General features: G+C 48.8%; 1 protein-coding gene across 1 annotated transcript in view; it reads left to right on the top strand.

The window, feature by feature from the left end:
- Window positions 1-648: 648 nt before the first annotated feature.
- dgkg (diacylglycerol kinase, gamma) overlaps window positions 649-18584 on the top strand; it is a 91526-nt gene continuing 73590 nt past the window's right edge. The window contains 2 exon segments of the mRNA XM_083776960.1: window positions 649-994; window positions 18088-18164. Of these exon segments, the coding sequence (XP_083633086.1) occupies window positions 922-994; window positions 18088-18164 (150 nt within the window). The 5' untranslated portion in view covers window positions 649-921.

The raw sequence follows: 18584 nt of genomic DNA, 5'->3' as shown, positions 1-18584 counted from the left end.
GGAAGGATTTAGGAGGTGATATTGATTGATCCACTTGTCTTGTGAAGATCGACTTCATAAATACTGTACGTGAATATATTTCCAGGGCACAGATATCACTCACCAGTGAACGTATAGGCTAATTCTTTCTCGTGCTGTTTCCCCCCCCCCCCCCCACCAGTACATTAATTATGTCTCATGTCTTACTCCCCTCTCTATCTCTCTCTCTCTCTCTCTCTCTCTCTCTCTCTCTCTCTCTCTTTCTAGGTCAGAATATATAATTGTTGCCGCAGACCTGCCGAGAGACCTCGTGCAACCTTCTGAGAGCGAGAGGAGCAGCTCTTTGGTACAGTGACAGACTACGTTGCCTTCTGGACATACAGTACAGCTGACTGACATTATCCTCACCACCTCTGGCTGGGCGTGGGGAATTGATCCACATCGCACACAATTGGACTTCGAAGTGCCCCTCCCTCCCCCACTCCGTTCGCCCCCGTTTCCATTGGTTGACCGGATCAACCTTTGTGTCACTCCTCTCCGATTTTGGCTGTCGTTCCCCCCCCGCAAAGACGAAAGCCACGGACACGGTTCAAAACCCCTGTCCGTTCCAAACTCCGTCATCCGCTTATTCAGGAAATGAAAGTCGGCCACGTCACTTGATAACTCGGCGACATCTATTACTCGACCGACGCCACACACAGTTAGTTCTTTTCAGAATATTCTGTCATTTCGGTCAGCCGTCCCGCCGAGTGTGCTCATTTAACTTTTATATACCTTCTGTATGCCGGTGATGAGGCAGAGATGACGGCTCACCTCCTCACCTCCGTTTTATTACGCCACCTGATCCAATTATAACCAGCCGCCCACTATAGCAGCAGCACATCCACTCCAGCAGACTCCTGTGACCCCGGAGGCCGGCCCCTGGGCCCCCTGGCTGCAGGCATGATGGGGGACGGGTGTGGTTGGGTGTGTCTGAGCCCAGCGGAGTTCTCCCAGCTGCAGAAATACAGCGAGTGTGAGTAATGATGATCCTAAAAACCTAAGACCTAACCACATTAACCCTGGCATCCCTATTTTGGGGCATGTCGTTCTTTTCTAGGCAAACTTAAAGGTGCATTCAGTGATTTGGGTGATTTTGGAAGAAAAAAAACCTGTCCGCCCCGGTAACAAGACCGACAGCACGCACGCCAAGGCCCGCCCCCCCGCTCGATCATGATTGGCGGAAGGCGTATGCATAGGAAAACAGAGCATGCATTTGTATGTACTGGCTTGGGGGCGTGTCCATCGCAACCAGGCTGTTCCGTGCTGTTCCAGCCAGCGGAGCGGACCACGGCTGATCAGCCAGCCCAAGATGAGTGATGTTCTCTGGGTGTAACTAGTCAGATGACTTATGGAGTTTCATTTTTTTTTACTCCCTATCCTTCTGTCTATTTGTGTGTTCTGTCAGGCTGGACCAACAGTGCACTACATTAGATTAATAGTGGACAGGGCAGGTAGACTATAGGCTATACAGTATATATGCTTTTTAAGTGGTGCAACCACTTCATTACGCAGCTTTGTGTGTCTGTGGGTGGCTGGCTGGCTGGCTGTGTCCGTCCCTGGCTGTGTCCGAGCACGTAAATAGCGCTTGGTTGGTTTTCACAACCAGGTGTCACTGTTGCGCAGCCTAAAGGAAGGGATGTCTGCACACTGTTTCACTGCTCCCAGGGAAATTTCTTTATTGGTACTAATAAAGACATTTCCCTGGGAGCAGTGAAACAGGGTGCGGACATCCCTTCCTTTTCACTGTACGTATATTTTTGACCAGCACCTGTAGAACTTCTGGAGATGTGCGTGCTTCCTGTTGGATCCTATCTCTACTGTTGCGCAGCCTAACACACACACACACACACACGCACGCACGCAAGCACGCACACACACACACACACACACACACACACACACACACACACACACACACACACACACACACACACACACACACACACACACACACACACACACACACACACACACACACACACACACACATATTAACTGTATATATGATGATTTCGGGTGTGACAGTACATTACAGTGACAGTACAGTACAGTAGAGGGACCCCCTGGGGACCCCACACGGGACGCGCTTCGGACGCGGGGCGGCTTGCCGGAACCGGGCCGGCACCCTGGGTGCGTTCCTGTGGGTCTGTAAGTTTCGAGGACCCCCCGGGGACGCCCACATGAAGTTGCAACACTTACTTCACACGGGTGTGATTAATTTTTTTAATGGAATGAGAGTTATTGAAAGAAAAACTTTTACACCCTGTGCAGCACTGCAGTGACTCTGATTTTGCAATGGTCGAGGGCGGCACAATGTGTCTGCTGCTTGAAAAAAAGCAGAAACGACATCATAGTACAGTAGCATTATCTTCCCTCGTTAACATTTAATGTCTAATGTTCTGTATTTAATTTATTTGGGTGGTGTGTGATTGGTCAAGCCGTCAAGTTTGTGTTTCTAGTTCGCTTTGGTGTTTCGAGGTGAAAAGTGGTCCGAGCTTACACTCCCAAAGTTAAATGACTGTTTATTGATGTGACATCCAACCATTATCCTCATAGCAGTTTTTGTATTGACCTGTACCGTCGTTTGAACTGTATCCATTCTGTGAATAATCCATGGAAAAGATGAGCCTGCATGTTCACAGTCTCTCATCGACGTCATCGAAATTGCGCTCTCTAGTGGCTATCCTCTAGCTATGCTTTGGAAGGTGTTTATAAGGTGCTTATAACTGCAACTGTGCCGAAGTCTTATTTTTTCAAAGACGTTTTTTTAACTAGACGGTCTTTGAGAAAATATGCATAATACTTTTTAAAAGGAAATGTCCCTGCTTCCCCCCCTTTAAGTGGTTATTTTTGTTATTGTGGATGTGGATGAGATCAACAGGGATAAGCCTAATTTGTCCTTCATCATACAGTGTTGCTAACCAAAGAATACAAGATATGCATTGTGTTGGACTTGTGACATTTGTGTCTGTGTGCTTTTGTGCACATCATGCATTTCTATATGTGCATACTGACATTATATGGCTCATATTCATAACCCTTAATGTATGAAGCTCTTTCATGCAATGCGGTTTGCGTATCACGCACTGTTTCTTTCATTTTTAAAAGGCACATTTAGCTTTTTATTTATATTGTAGATGGTTAAGATTCAAATCCGGGTCCTACTCGCGACTCACAAGGAGCATCGCGACTCATGCACGCCACTAACTGGCCCATCCACATGATGGCCTTCACATGATCTATTAACAGAGCAGTTGAAGCTTTAAAGGGACTAAGCAAAGTCTTACAGTACATGCAAACTATATTAGCACAAAGATAAACAAACACTCCTATTTGCCATGGGACTCAGTGCTGTATACCGCAGTATTTCTTTCCTGTTGTTGCATTGTAAATGCAAATCTTACACTTTGACCCCTTTTCCACCAATTGGGAACCAGTTTTATTTATCATATATTCATTTACTTATATTGATCCTATAAACTATTTAATATATGTATAGTTTGGAGGTCTGGCTCATGGACTAAAAACTGAACCGGTTCCCGGTGGAAAAAGGGGCCTCAGTGACTAGATGGATGAGCCTCTTGCGCTGTCGTTTTGCTCCCTGGCGATCAATATTTGTTAGGCAAAAGAGCATCTGTCTTCAGGCCTATAGTGTGTTCATTGTGGACTGTGAATACAGGATTTTACTCTTACACAAGCTATTCAGCCAAGCGCAGGTGTGAATGGATGGGTGTACATACATGCACAGTGCACACACACACGCACGCACGCACACACACACACACACACACACACACACACACACACACACACACACACACACACACACACACACACACACACACACACACACACACACACACACACACACACACACACACACACACACACACACACACACACACACACACACACACACACTCTCTCTCTCTCTCTCTCTCTCTCTCTCTCTCTCTCTCTCTCTCTGCAAAGGCAAATGCAAAGGCACATGAATATGCACAGAGGGTGAACAAAGAGTGAAATGAGAGAAAGAGAGAAAACATTTCTTAAACTAAATAGGCTATTGTTAACACACATCAGCAAGACAGCAGACTAGGGCTTTCGCAAAGAAAAAAATCTTTAGTCGACTGAAAGCCATCCATGACGCGTCTATTCTTTCTACGTTCGAGCATAGACATTGTAACGCCCCGGCTGCCTCTGATTGGCCTACCGACACAGCCGGTGTCTCCGAGGTGGAAGATACATGCTGGATAGTCTGCTGCGCGAGGTTACTCCGTGGTGGGAAATAAATAAATAATACAAGTCAAGTACGATATATAATGGCTACAAGAGAATGACAGCTTGGCACGCGCAACAGCAACTTTTATTTTTGTAGAAGAGATAAACTAATATTGTTTATGCCGTTGGCCTGTTTATTTGTATACATTAGGCATGTGGAAAATAATCGATACATATCGATTCATCGATTATGACGTGCGCAATGCAAGTGAATCGGTTCATTCACTGTGTATCGGTAAAATTGACGGGTGAAATCTCGATGCATCGTTCGCGGAGTGCTTGCATCGGTAAAATCCGTGGTTGCACCGTTTTTTCATGGTAAATTTCACCCTATCCTGTGTTTACGAGGCGCATTGAACGTACCATCAGAAAAAAAAGGTCTCTCACAGCGCACACAGTCAGTGAACAGAAGCTACCATACGACGGTGAAGAGTAGACATGTTGAGACAACAAACAGACTCAGACTATAAAGAGCACCTGCGACTAACAGAAGTGAGCCCCACGCATTAAACAAGAAGCACCACCTTTACTCTTTAGCTTTATAAAATAGCTGTCCGAGTAGCTTTGTCCGTCGATCAGTTGACTTTTCACTGTAGCGCTGCGTGCTGGACTGCTCGTAATGAATCTGATCCATACTCCACAGCTGTGCTTGCTGATTATCTGACGCAAATCTGCGTTGCGATCATCATCAATTTGTAATTAAAGAAAGCTTCTGCAACAACAACGCCACAGCAGGGTGTAGTAGTACTGCTTGCGTTTAAAGTCGTTTACAACTTTCCACTGTCCAGCTTTCCCCTGCTGTTCTCTGGGATAGAAGCCTTATTTATATTCTCGGTGTTAGAGATAACTGAAGTTCAGGATCAGGACCACACCTCCGATGCAGCTACCTCCACCTCCTATCAGCCACCTCCAATCAAGCCACCTCCACCCATATATAACCAACCCATCCAACCCCTGGTTCTCCCCCCGTTCTCGCTTTCGTCGCGAGAACACGCAACGGCAACGCCAACTCAACAACAGAAATACACGACAGTGCAGCGATATACAACTACTCAGCCGGCGGCTCATTCATCTCACCTTAAGCCGGGTTCCTCCTTTCTACCCATCAGTCGTAGCTCCCAGGCCAGGCATAGATACATCCATGGAAGGAATTCGTTCTCCCCTTTCCCGTCATCTGCCACGGTCGTTCCAACGTCGGCGCTCCAAACAGTCCTTACTCCTCGCACGGTTCGTATGATCGTATATTCCCCTCGTATGGTTCGCTTCGCCATTCGTTCGTTGGTTTGATTGATTGATCGGCCGTCAGCACGCAGCTGTCCCCATTCACCGCGGATCGCGCGCCAGCGATTGTTATCGTAACTATTGTCTTGTGATTCAGCGGACCATGACACAGGTTAAAACAACTCTTCTTTACTTTCAAACTCAGAGCATAGTAACAACAACACAGCAACATCCCACACTCATGTTGCATATCAGACCGAAGTACTAGATCCCAGATAATCCCCCCAATCATCACAAGGCAACACAGGAACATGCAACGAGCGCAGCACCATCAAACAGCTGTCAGTGAGACTAACACTTAAGAGAAAGACGAGGGATTCGATTTCACTTAGAAGTTAAGTTTCTTTCACTTCACTTGGTCGCGGCCGTAGTCCCGCTCTTCCGGGCGTCATTCCCACCATCCCACGAAAAAACTACAATTGCACGTCGCGATGTACACGCCCCCGTTAAAGGGACAGTTCACCCAGCACAGGGAAAGCTCGTAAAAGCTGCATTTATTGATTGATCGAAATATTTATTAACAGCTTGCAGAATTCAACCAATTCATCAAACGGTCGTTGCACTTCACACTCATTCGCCCAACAGGGATTCGTTCGGCCCACGTTATGTGCTCGACTTGCACCTCAAATTAAAATAAACTAAATCAATTAAAATAAAATCAATTAAACGTAATTAAAAGCAAACACATAAATGGTGGTGTCATCGGCACCGGATCTCCAGCACCCCCCGCAGCTGCAGCGGTCGGGGTTCAGGCTTAACTCAAGTTTCTACTAAAGACCCGTTTTTCTTTCACCATCATCGCCAAATATCGTCGAAGGGAACTGTCAGGCCTCCATTTCCGGTGACAGTACGTAATACCCTCTTCTTCCCCCCGAGCCCATTCCTGTTTTGCAGGTATCACAGTCGGGCACCGAGATGCCGGCGCCCCCTACTGTCCGCAGAGGCCGTCATCAGCCAGCCTCAGCAGAGACGGCCGGCACCGAGATGCCGGCGCCCCCTATTGACCACAGAGGCCACAGACATCAGCCAGCCCAGCAGGGACCGCCGGCACCGAGATTCCGGCGCCCCCTACCGTTCACAGAAGGCAACATCAGTCAGCCTCAGCAGAGACGGCCGGCACCGAGACGCGGCGCCCTCTACTGCCCGCAGAGGCCACAGACGTCAGCCAGCCCCAACAAGGGCCGCCGGCACCGAGACGCCAGCGCCCCCTACCGTCCGCCGAGACCGACATCAGCCAGCCCCAGCAGGGTTCACCGGCACCAAGATTCCGGTGCCCCTATTGACCACAGAGGCCGACACCAGCCAGCCTCAGCAGAGACTGCCGGCACCGAGACGCCGGCGCCCCCTACTGCCCACAGAGGCCGCAGACAGCCATCAGCCCTGGTGAGGGTCGCCGGCACCGAGATGCCGGCGCCCCCTGCCCCCATCCCAGTCTACACAGGCAGTTCGCTACAGTACGGGGAGCCAGGCACCGAGACGCCAGCACCCCTCGTCCTCATCTCAGGCACCGAGACGCCAGTACCCCTCGTCCTCATCTCAGGCACCGAGACGCCAGTACCCCTCGTCCTCATCTCAGGCACCGAGACGCCAGTACCCCTCGTCCTCATCTCAGGCACCGAGACGCCACCACCCCTCGTCCTCATATCAGGCACCGAGATGCCACCACCCCTCGTCCTCATATCAGGCACCGAGATGCCACCACCCCTCGTCCTCATATCAGGCACCGAGATGCCACCACCCCTCGTCCTCCCAGGCACCGAGATGCCACCACCCCTCGTCCTCCCAGGCACCGAGATGCCACCACCCCTCGTCCTCTCAGGCACCGAGATGCCACCACCCCTCGTCCTCATCTCAGGCACAGAGATGCCACCACCCCTCGTCCTCATCTCAGGCACAGAGATGCCACCACCCCTCGTCCTCATCTCAGGCACAGAGATGCCACCACCCCTCGTCCTCTCATGCACAGAGATGCCACCACCCTCGTCCTCATCTCAGGCACCGAGATGCCACCACCCTCGTCCTCGTCCCAGGCACCGAGATGCCAGCACCCCTCGTCCTCATCCCAGGCACCGAGATGCCACTACCCCCTTGCCGTCCATCCCAGTCTACAGAAGCAGTCCACAGCACGGGAAGTCAGGCACCGAGATGCCACTACCCCCTGCCGTTCATCTCAGCCCTCGGCCAGAGTTCCTCCCCCCCTGGCACAGCGCCGTCTCCCTCCTCCCAGCCAGCGTCGTCTCCTCGGCACAGCGTGCCTCAACCCACCCAACCAGTGTCGTCTCCTCGGCACAGCGTGCCTCTCCTCCCAACCAGCGTCGTCTCCTCGGCACAGCGTGCCTCTACCCCCAGCCAGTGTCGTCTCCTCGGCACAGCGTGCCTCTCCTCCCAACCAGCGTTGTCTCCTCGGCACAGCGTGCCTCTACCCCCAGCCAGTGTCGTCTCCTCGGCACAGCGCGCCTCTCCTCCCAATCAGCGTTGTCTCCTCGGCACAGCGTGCCTCTCCCCCCAGCCAGTGTCGTCTCCTCGGCACAGCGCGCCTCTCCTCCCAATCAGCGTTGTCTCCTCGGCACAGCGTGCCCTCCCCCGGGCCAGCGTCGTCTCCTCGGCACAGCGTGCCTCTCCTCCCAACCAGCGTTGTCTCCTCGGCACAGCGTGCCTCTACCCCCAGCCAGTGTCGTCTCCTCGGCACAGCGTGCCCGTCCTCCCAGCCAGTGTCGTCTCCCTCGGAACAGCGTGCCCGTCCTCCCAGGCAGTGTCGTCTCCTCGGCACAGCGTGCCTCTACCCCCAGCCAGTGTCGTCTCCTCGGCACAGCATGCCTCTACCCCCAGCCAGTGTCGGCTCCTCGGCACAGCGTGCCTCTACCCCCAGCCAGCGTCGTCTCCTCGGCACAGCGTGCCTCTCCCCCCAACCAAGAAGAAAAGGAACGAAGAGAAAGAAAAAAGAAGAGGAAAACAAAAAAGAAAGAAAGGAAAAGCCAACGTCGTCTCCTTCGGCTCAGCGTGCCTCTCCCCCCAGCCAGCATCGTCTCCCTCGGCACAGCGTGCCTCTCCTCCCAGCCAGCATCGTCTCCTCGGCACAGCGTGCCTCTCCTCCCAGCCAGCGTCGTCTCCCTCGGCACAGCGTGCCTCCCCTCCCAGCCAGCATCGTCTCCTCGGCACAGCGTGCCTCCCCTCCCAGCCAGCGTCGTCTCCTCGGCACAGCGCGCCTCTCTCCTCCAGGCTAGCGCCGTACCCCTCGGCACAGCGTGCCTCCCTCCTCCCGGGTCAGTGTCGCCCCCCTCCCCCGGGCCATCCCCCTTGGCACAGCGTGCCTCAAAAGGAAAAAGAAAAAAAAAAAAAAAAAGAGAGAGAAAGACAGAGAGAAGAGTCCTCCGGGTCAGCGTCGTCCCCCTCAGCACAACACTCCTCTCTTCCTCCGTGCAGCGTGCCTTCCCCCCTCCCAGGATCACCCGGACCCATCACCTCAGCTATCTCCTTAAGCAGGTCCCACCAGATGCTCATCGGGACCCGACGCCTACAGGCTACGCCCCAAGCATCCGACACCACACTCCAAGGCCACCTGGACCCATCACCTCCAGGTTATTTCCCAAGCATCCGATGCCGCTCGCCCACCTGTAACCGTCACCTCCAGGTCGTCCCTCGAACAGCTTCGTCCCACATTCATCGGATCCTTCACCATCTGGCATCCCTCAATCAGCCCAAGCGGAGGTCCTATGCTCATTCGGACCCGTTTCCCCCGCCCCAAACCCTCATCTACCCCAGCCACGCCAAACGCCTTCTCTCCCCGTGCCAACCTAACTTCGCCATTGTCATCACAAGGCTCAACTCCGGCTCCGCCTCTTCGCCCACCGGAACGGCATCTCCTTCCACGAAGATCACCTCACCTACCTGCAACCGCAAGACATTAACCCGTCCACAGAAGCCGCTCCTTATGCCGATTTTGGGGGTCTCTACAGCACCAGATGGTCTGCCGCCGGACGAACCCCGGAGCTGCAGGAGCCACGAATGGTCCCACCAATCAACCCCAATCCACTCGGACAACACAACCGTCGTCAATATCGTCGTCACAGGCCGCCCCCACTCCGTTTATCGTGCCATCCCATCCGGCACCCAGGTTCCCATCAGTTCCTCCCCCACGTCGCTCACGTTCTGGTCATTCCACGCCTTCACCGACACCAAGTCCAGACGTCGCGCCTCTCCATGCAGGCCCTGATCCAACCCCAGTTCACCGCATCCGGCGCCGACGTTCAACCTGGAAACCTCGCCTTTCTCCAGTCTCTCCACTCCTCCCGGATCCACATCATCAACAATCGAGTCAGCCCACCATCCAACCTCATCTCCATCGACCTCCAGGAACCCGCACGAGTCCCTCGTCGCCCGCCCCTCGCCACAGACCTCCCGGTCACACGCATACGAACCCTCCACTCAGGATACCGCTCCCCGCTTCGTCAGTCGAACCCCAGGTCGACCACATCAAACACTCGAGACTATCCTAACCTCAAGCTAAGCTGACCCGTCCTCTTCCCCGGAAACCAGTCGATCCCGAACCCTCCAAACCCCTCCACTTACCTTCCATACCAGAAGTCCCAGAGTTATTCTCCTTCAGATCCCCCTTCACCCAACAACTCCGCAACATACTTGCTTCCTCCGTATCTCCCCCACACACTACTCAGGCCATCATTCAGGATCGGCGCAGCCACCCCCGCATCCCGTAACAGCATCCCCGTCCACCTGATCCAAACCTGGGCCACCGGTCCTCCCAGGCTTATCTCCGTTACACCAGACCAGATCTGCAAGATCCGAAGGCCGCCCCATCCCGTCTCCTTAATGAAGCTTTTGGGGGTCTGGCGTGCCTCGGGAGCATGCCGGATCCCCGAGGCTTCCCCAACTCTGCTTAATCCTCGACGCCGCCGCTGGCCCGTCGTGGGCCATCTGTCGTAACCATAACCATGCTTTCCTCCCCTACATTTCAATAAATGGTTAAATGTTTCCATTGGTGGTGTGGTCCTTGATAGTGAATCGGTGTTAGAGATAACTGAAGTTCAGGATCAGGACCACACCTCCGATGCAGCTACCTCCACCTCCTATCAGCCACCTCCAATCAAGCCACCTCCACCCATATATAACCAACCCATCCAACCCCTGGTTCTCCCCCCGTTCTCGCTTTCGTCATCCCACCCCCCCACCCTAATTCTCATCCTACTCCCTCTAACACCTCCTAACAGATCCCTAAAGGGGGTCTGGCGTGCCTCGGGAGCATGCCGGATCCCCGAGGCTTCCCCAACTCTGCTTAATCCTCGACGCCGCCGCTGGCCCGTCGTGGGCCATCTGTCGTAACCATAACCATGCTTTCCTCCCCTACATTTCAATAAATGGTTAAATGTTTCCATTGGTGGTGTGGTCCTTGATAGTGAATGCTGCAAGACGGTGTCGCACGCCTAAAATTGCAGATCCACAAGCTCACAGCGGGGCGTGGATGAGACGCGCTGTGAGCTTTACCAATTTACCAATTTATAACGTTAATAATACATGCAGGCCAGGGTCTTCAATGTTTTTCAGGTCAAGCCAAGGACCACTTAGCTGAGAGTGAGAGATCAAGCAGGGACCCCCACTATACATAGGAAATTATATTATAAAACTGTTGCAGATTAAACTAGACATAGACTTGTTTGACAGCACTACAAGTGTGACCTGTAATTTTTGTTTTGTTTATTTGTTTCTTTTCTATTTATATGTTGGTAACATTAATTGATGAACGATAGGCTATTACATTTTAATCTCTTGAACCCTCTATACTCAAAACCTCAAATTGACCTTTGAGATATAATAATTATACTATATCCTATGATTATTAGTAATCTAACAATTCCACAATAACCAGCAGAGAGCAGACCCTTTGTTTACTTACAGAATTCTATAAGTTGGGTTGTTTGAGATGCAGAGCTATAATATTAACCTACAGTAAAACAATAAATTGCTTTGAATTTAAATGTAATGCATTTTTACATGTTTTGGGAAATTAATAGAGCTTTAATATAAATCCTTTCTATTGTGATGAATCGCCATCGCATCGTATCGGTAGAGGGGTGAATCGCATCGTATCGCATTGATTTGAACTAAATGGTTATCGCATCGCATCGCATCGGGAAGAGGGAGAATCGTATCGCATCGTATCGCCAGGGGATTCCATGTATCTCTAATGTATCGTATCGCTGGCAGTGCATCGAGATGCATATCGAATCGTGAGATGAGACGAGATTCACATGCCTAGTATACATGTGTAAACTTTAAACATTATTGTACTATAAAAAAAAGTCTCTTTTCCCTTGATCTTTATTAGTATAATAGTATTAGTTTAGTGTTCGTTTAGATTAATACACGATAATCAACACTAACACTTTAACTTAGAACACAGCCAAATCAAATCATAGTATGCGTAAGGCCTACGTGTTCAATCAATTATTCAATCAAAGCAAACGGCACAAACAATATTAGTTTACCTCTTCTACAAACAATACATTTACAAATGACTGTCGTGTGTTGCCATTCTCTTGTACGTGTACGGCCTGTATTATTTCCCACCACGGAGTAGCCTTGCATCTCGGAGGACAGGCAAGAGCGGCAGTGTCACTGGACACACACTGGTCTGATTAACCCATTCTGACCTGAGATCAGATTCTAAAAATGTCAGTCGTTCTTCGATAAAAAAAAAAATAGCAGACCTACAAGCTCGTATCGCGCCACTCGGTGGCGCGATATGAGCTTGTAGATCTGCTATTTTTTAATAGCTAAAGCATAACATGATGCCAACACCAAAATGGGTGCCCGGTCAGAATGGGTTAACTATAGCAATGTGTAGAATGATAACATTAGTCGACCTAGGGGTTATAGCTATTGCCTTATAAGGCTCCTGAGAATTTCTGACTGAAATTACCTCACTAAGCTAGTGAGTTTATTTCTCAAATGTACTACTAATTTAGTACTTTTACAAAATTGTTGTTCAATTATTACAATAATGCGTCAAATTCTATTCACTGAGCGTATTTTAGCCCAATGTGAAAAATGGAGGAAAGGTACATTTAGAAACAGAATATAGGTACAGTATACACATCAGTGTGTGTAATATGATGGGGCTTGTAGACTGCTGGCGTAGATACGTATTCACACGGCAGGACAGGATTTTCTATTTAGTGCTGTTAACTCCTAGCCTGGTTTCCAGCCTGAATCGCTGCGTTCCGTGAATCTGAATTGTCACTCGCTACTCAGTCTGGAAAGTCTCCTATTGTCCAAGGTAGGTTTTTTTGTACTACTGAATCTGACTGTGGACTACTTTTACCCTATACGTTTTTACTCTCGAGTCTTGAACGGCACTATTTTTGAGTGGTGCAACCACTCCCTTATAGAGCTGCCCACGAATATTCTATATCCGAATATATTTTCGAATCAAAAAAAAAAATGAATAACCGAATATATAAAATGAAGGTTCGAATTAAAAATAATAATAAAAAATATTTTTTATTTATTATTATTATTAGTTTTCGCGAGACGGTGCCATGGGTAAGCGTTGTGACTTGTGAGCTTGTAGATTAGTTATATTTGCCACACGACACGCCGACACCGGCATACATTAAAGAATAAATCAGCTCTGCCTCGTACTCTTCCTAGCAGCGCAGCCTGCGTAGTGAGCACAGGGCGGGCGGGGCCGCGGGAGCCTTTTACGTTCTTTGCGCAGTGAGTGTAGGCTGCACAGAATGGTGAAATCTTCCGTCAACAGCGTATCTAGTGATCAGAAACTAGGTCGGTGTTGTTTCGGACAGACGGGAGAATCATGAAGCGACTTTATCCTTCAGGAAATTATAAGAAATTGCGTAAGGATGAAATGTGGTGCCGGGTCCGGCAGCAGCAGCAGCAATGCAGTGTTCCGTTCTGTGAATTAATACTGCCTCCGTGCCTCGTTTTGATAAGGCTGTGTGGTAGGATTGCTCATTTAAGAAAAAAAAAGTTTTACTGGAGAAGGGAGAATGCATGCGTTGTGTTCCAACTCGCTTTTCAGCAGCACCAATGCGCGGAGAGAGAGTTGCGCCAGCAATGCAATCTTAAATGTTATGTCTCAGGTTGTATTGGTGTAAATATAATTATTAATAAATCCGAATGGCTCAAATTGAAATCCGAAATCCGAATGGGTTGAATTGCTCGAATCCACGTGGGTTTTTAAAACGAATATCCAAATCCAATTTTTGAACAATTACGGCAGCACTACTCCCTTACGGAGCTATGTGTGTGGGTGGGTGGCTGGGTGCGTCTGAGCACGAAAACAGCATGGTTGTTTTTCACCACCTGTGCACAACCTAACACACACACAAACACACGCACATATTAACTAAATAAGTATATATGGTGATTTCGGGTGTGCCAGTACAGTACAGTGACAGTACAGTACAGTACAACCTGTGTGCCGCGGCACTTTAGTGTGCCGTTTGATATGTCCAGGTGTGCCGCCTGATTTGACCGAAAGTAACACTTTTCATAGCCTAAAAATCTTGGGGCACACCTAGATATACGGTGTGTATATATATATATATATATATATTAATGCTGGGCCGTTATCGGCGTTAACGTGCTGCGTTAACGTGCTGCGTTAATGTGTGTGTGTGTGTGTGCGCACATGTGCGTGAGAGAGGAGGCGGAGACAGTGCACGTCTGTCTGTGAGAGGGACAGTAAACAGTCATATCCATAAATTCTGGGACATAAATTGCGCAAAATACTGTTAAACATGACGGCAGCAGCCTGCTGCATCCTCCTAGCTGTTGTGTGCTAAGCTAAATTATCATACGGAACCACAACACCGCTTTGACCAGGGTTGCCACATTTCGTGACTGAGAGGGAAACAAGCAACCAGTCCAGATCAAGACAGAAAATCCGAAAAAGTCAGAAAATAAATCTAGAATAAGCAGCAATATTGCTGACTGTCAAACATCATTGTCCAATGTTGTTTTAGAGCAGTGGTTCTCAAACATTTTCAAGGTCAAGGACCACCAATATTCTAAGAAATGTACAGATAAACAAGTCCAAAGTAGTTTATAATGACTAGACGTGGCAACACTGAACAGTTCTACAAACTCACAATATGAAATATAAAAGGTATTAATAGGCTAGTTGTATTGTTAATATCCATAATTAGGGATCCTGGTCTAAACCCGTTCTCAAGGACTTACTTCTGGTCATTATTTAGGTAGCGCACACGTATTTTGAATGCCTTCGGCAGAGTTCAAATGAGTATATTTATATATATGTATACACACCGTATATCTAGATGTGCCCGAGATTTTTAGGCTACCAAAAGTGTGCCCTGGGAGAAAAAAGGTTGGTAAACACTGCAGTAGAGGGTACAGTAGAGGGACCCCCACACGGTAACTGTCATTTCTCAACCGTTTCGGACGCGGGGCGGCTCGCCGGAATCGGGGCCGGCACCCTGGGGGCGTTCCTGTGGGTCTGGAACTCCCCCACCCCCACACGGAGTTGCACCACTCACTTCACACGGGCGTGATTTTAAGTAGAATAGAGTGGCGCTGGCTGACGTATCAGCAACAACGTGGCTACATAACAGTTGACGTTATGAAATGCGAGTCTGCTGCCTGCTGGGCCGACTGAGTAGCGAGTGACAATTCAGATTCACGGAACGGAACGATTCAGCCAGCTGGAACCCAGGCTGGTTAACTCCACATTCCCTTCAGTGACATTTATTGATGATAACCAACAAAAAAACATGTTCAGCTTCTCCCTCTCTCTCCCCTTCCTTTGCTGTAAATTTGGTTTCTTTCTTTGAACATATTTAGGCTAGATTTGTTGCTTCAATTCCTCACTTGTCTTGTCAGTGCTTTGATGGTATTATGGTAATGAAGTTGGTCAATTAAAGTTGAGATATTTATCTGAATTAAGATTTGTGTGATGTTTGCGTAAACCTTTAGTACCCCATCTGAATAAATGTGCAGTACTGGTGTAGAATATCACATAGTCTAGCAGCACTAGACTGCTTTGTCGACTGTTTCGCCTGCCAAAAATACAATTCAGCTAGCAACACGGTTGTGTGTGTGTGTGGCTGTGTGTGCGTGCACATGTCTGTGTATGTTGTCGCACTTTGACCCAAGACCAGAGTGTCAGTGTTCGCCCGCAGGCTGGTTTTTATTCAGAAGTGAGTTTACAAGGAAAGGTGAATAGGAGGTGAGAATTCGTCTCTATCTCTCTTCTTCTCCAGGGGGTCCGGGCGGTGAACATAGAGATTAGTTATTAACATAGGTTTTTCTTCCTTTTGGGATTCTTGGGGCCGGTGGCCAGCTCAATTCCAGCAGGATAAATTTAGGAGAAACCCCACGGAAGTACCGTCATATACCGTTCAAGGGCAGAACGGGGGGGGGGGATTCCTATCCACGGTGTCATCACCGTTTTAGCCTTCCTTGTCCTTTAATTACTCGGTCTCGCCCGAGACCGCGTCGAGCCAGGAGAATGCCTGCGGGAGGGCGAGAGAGTCATAATTACACAGAGTCACAATACATGGCATTATTTAGAGAGGGCCGTACAGAGACCCCACAATGTGCAAGACATCCATGTTGCTGCTGCTGATGAGACATTCATTGTCTTGCTAAACGCTACTTTATGAGAGCAAAATCACTCACTCGTCCCATGGCCTATCAATGGCAGTCAGGGATCTCCAGCGATCTCATTCTTCTGCTCTGCAGGGTTTGTGAGCTGCAGCCAGTCCATCCAGGATTTTCTCTGATTCGCTTTTCTTCTACTGTCCCCTGTTGTATGGTCTTTGACAGGGACGTATGTCTTGTGACATGACAATACCAGGCCAGTTTACAACGCTTTACTGTTTCCTGTACTCCAGCATGGGTGGTAACTAGCGGTCCAACGTAATCATTTGTCTGGTGTTATATGATATATCTAGCATCCTTCTGTAGCACTTGTTTTCGAAGGACTGTATCCTACTGTGCTCAGTGTCCGATGTGAGTGTCCAGCTCTCACACTCATATAGTAGGGTGGAGAGTACAAGTCACTTACCGGTACACACGTACAGTAGTACAGTCTGACCTTCTCCGGGAAGCTGATGGTGTTGCTTCTCCATACACCTGATGTTATGCCAATTCTTATTTTTATTTCTTAGAGCAAAATAGTGGGAACGTGGCACTAATGTCTATAGTCTACCACGGTGAGCTTCATGACTCGCTGTTCCACCCTCCGCTTTGGAAGTTATTTGTAGCGATATACAACGATAGCGTTTCCTCCCCAAGTCGTCACTATAGCTACTATTTGTGAGAATGTGTAGCAAAATTACAGTCGGGCTCGCACTGCATTGTTTCATTCCATTCAGGGACGTGTAAAAGAATACACGCATTGTACAGTTTATCACTACGGAATAAACAGATCAGTGTCGGACACTGTGTGCGTCCATGCGTGTTTGTATATGCCTGTGAATCTGTGTTACTGGTCCATAAAGGGATTGTGTATATATGCCAAAGGGGTGAAAGGTTGCTGTCCATTATAAAGCTGTATAACTACTTAAGACCCTCTTTGCTCCGTCATATCATGGCTTTTAGCAGCCCATGCAGATCGGCGGCCTATACCTCTTTGGCTTTGCTCTTCCTGTAAAAGATGAATAATCCATCGCAAACAAACACTGGCCTTGTTTTGTTCCTGTCATCAGAGGTCCTGAGTCATTCTGAATATCTAATGAAGGGGGGGAAAAACATGAAAGATTTAAAAGCTGCTGAGCATTAATACAATTAGGTTATCTAACAGGGTGCCCCACCCAGCTGATTATGACAACTAACATGATTGCTGAAACTGGCTGGTCTTTTTTCTTTTTTTTATAAGTTTTATCCCACGATTTTGTAACCCATTTTTCACCCCTGTGTCAATTATCTAATGTGATCCTGGGCTCTACACACCCTTCGCCAACCTAGTTTCCATTGGCACCCAAAGCCATTACAGAAGCACAGAATGAGAGAAAGCCATTACAGCACCATGGACAGCGACATGCTTGGCTTACTGATTGGGTTAAGATTAATGAATAGATGCATATTGCTGCGCTGCCTACCCGTGACAATGTAGTAGCAATGTTTCCAAATTGTCCTCTGCATTTTGCCATAATATAAATGCTTTGTAATCTCCCGCTTTGATTTTCTATTCAACTAAGTTTGATTGCAGGATTCCGTGACGCTGTGCTATTCAATGCGGCAACAGCACTCAACCCCCTCACACTGTGGCATGCTTCAGGTGCACTGCATCCAGTTTATTGTGAGATTTTGCAGGACCGCATTTCTTTTTACATTTGATAACCCATTCCTGTCTTCAGCTATTTCTATATCCTGTCCTGTAAGATGTGTGGATCCTGGAGGATCCCAATACATGACTCTGGGTGGTTAAGAATCCCAGTGTAATTCTCAGAAACATTCCTTTCATCATAAGGAGGGTGTTTGATCCTTTGATCTCTTTTCCCTCCTCAGACTCCACAAAGAAGCTCAAGGATGTACTGGAGGAGTTTCACGGAGAGGGCATTCTTTCCAAATACAACCCTGAACAGGTACTCCTGTACCACACTGCTCTATACTGCTTTACCCTGACCTACACAGTAAGGCCTCAGTGCCGATTGAATTTGACCCATTTTAAAGTCAAATGAACAGTCTACTGATTTAGCTATGAACGCTATCCTTTTTTTTATATCCTGTTCAATACTGTATAATATGTCTGTGTTGTTGCCCTGCTCTCGCAAATTCTCATCGACCCCCCCACCCGACCCTATAACCACCAACAACAGCAAATTGGCTCACAGCATTAGGTCATCGTAGTTACTGAAACAGGTGGTGCTGATTTGCTGTCTGTCTGATGGCCCTGCAAGCCACTTAGGCTTCCCAACAACCTCAACAATCAGTTTCTGTCCCCCATCTCTATTTAGAACATTATATATAAAACCCCTCCAACTCCATCCCGCCTCTTCTTCTCT

Source organism: Protomyctophum parallelum, assembly GCF_964188405.1.
Source record: "Protomyctophum parallelum genome assembly, chromosome: 11".
Classification (NCBI taxonomy): domain Eukaryota; kingdom Metazoa; phylum Chordata; class Actinopteri; order Myctophiformes; family Myctophidae; genus Protomyctophum; species Protomyctophum parallelum.
This window is presented reverse-complemented; position numbering and strand designations above follow the sequence as displayed.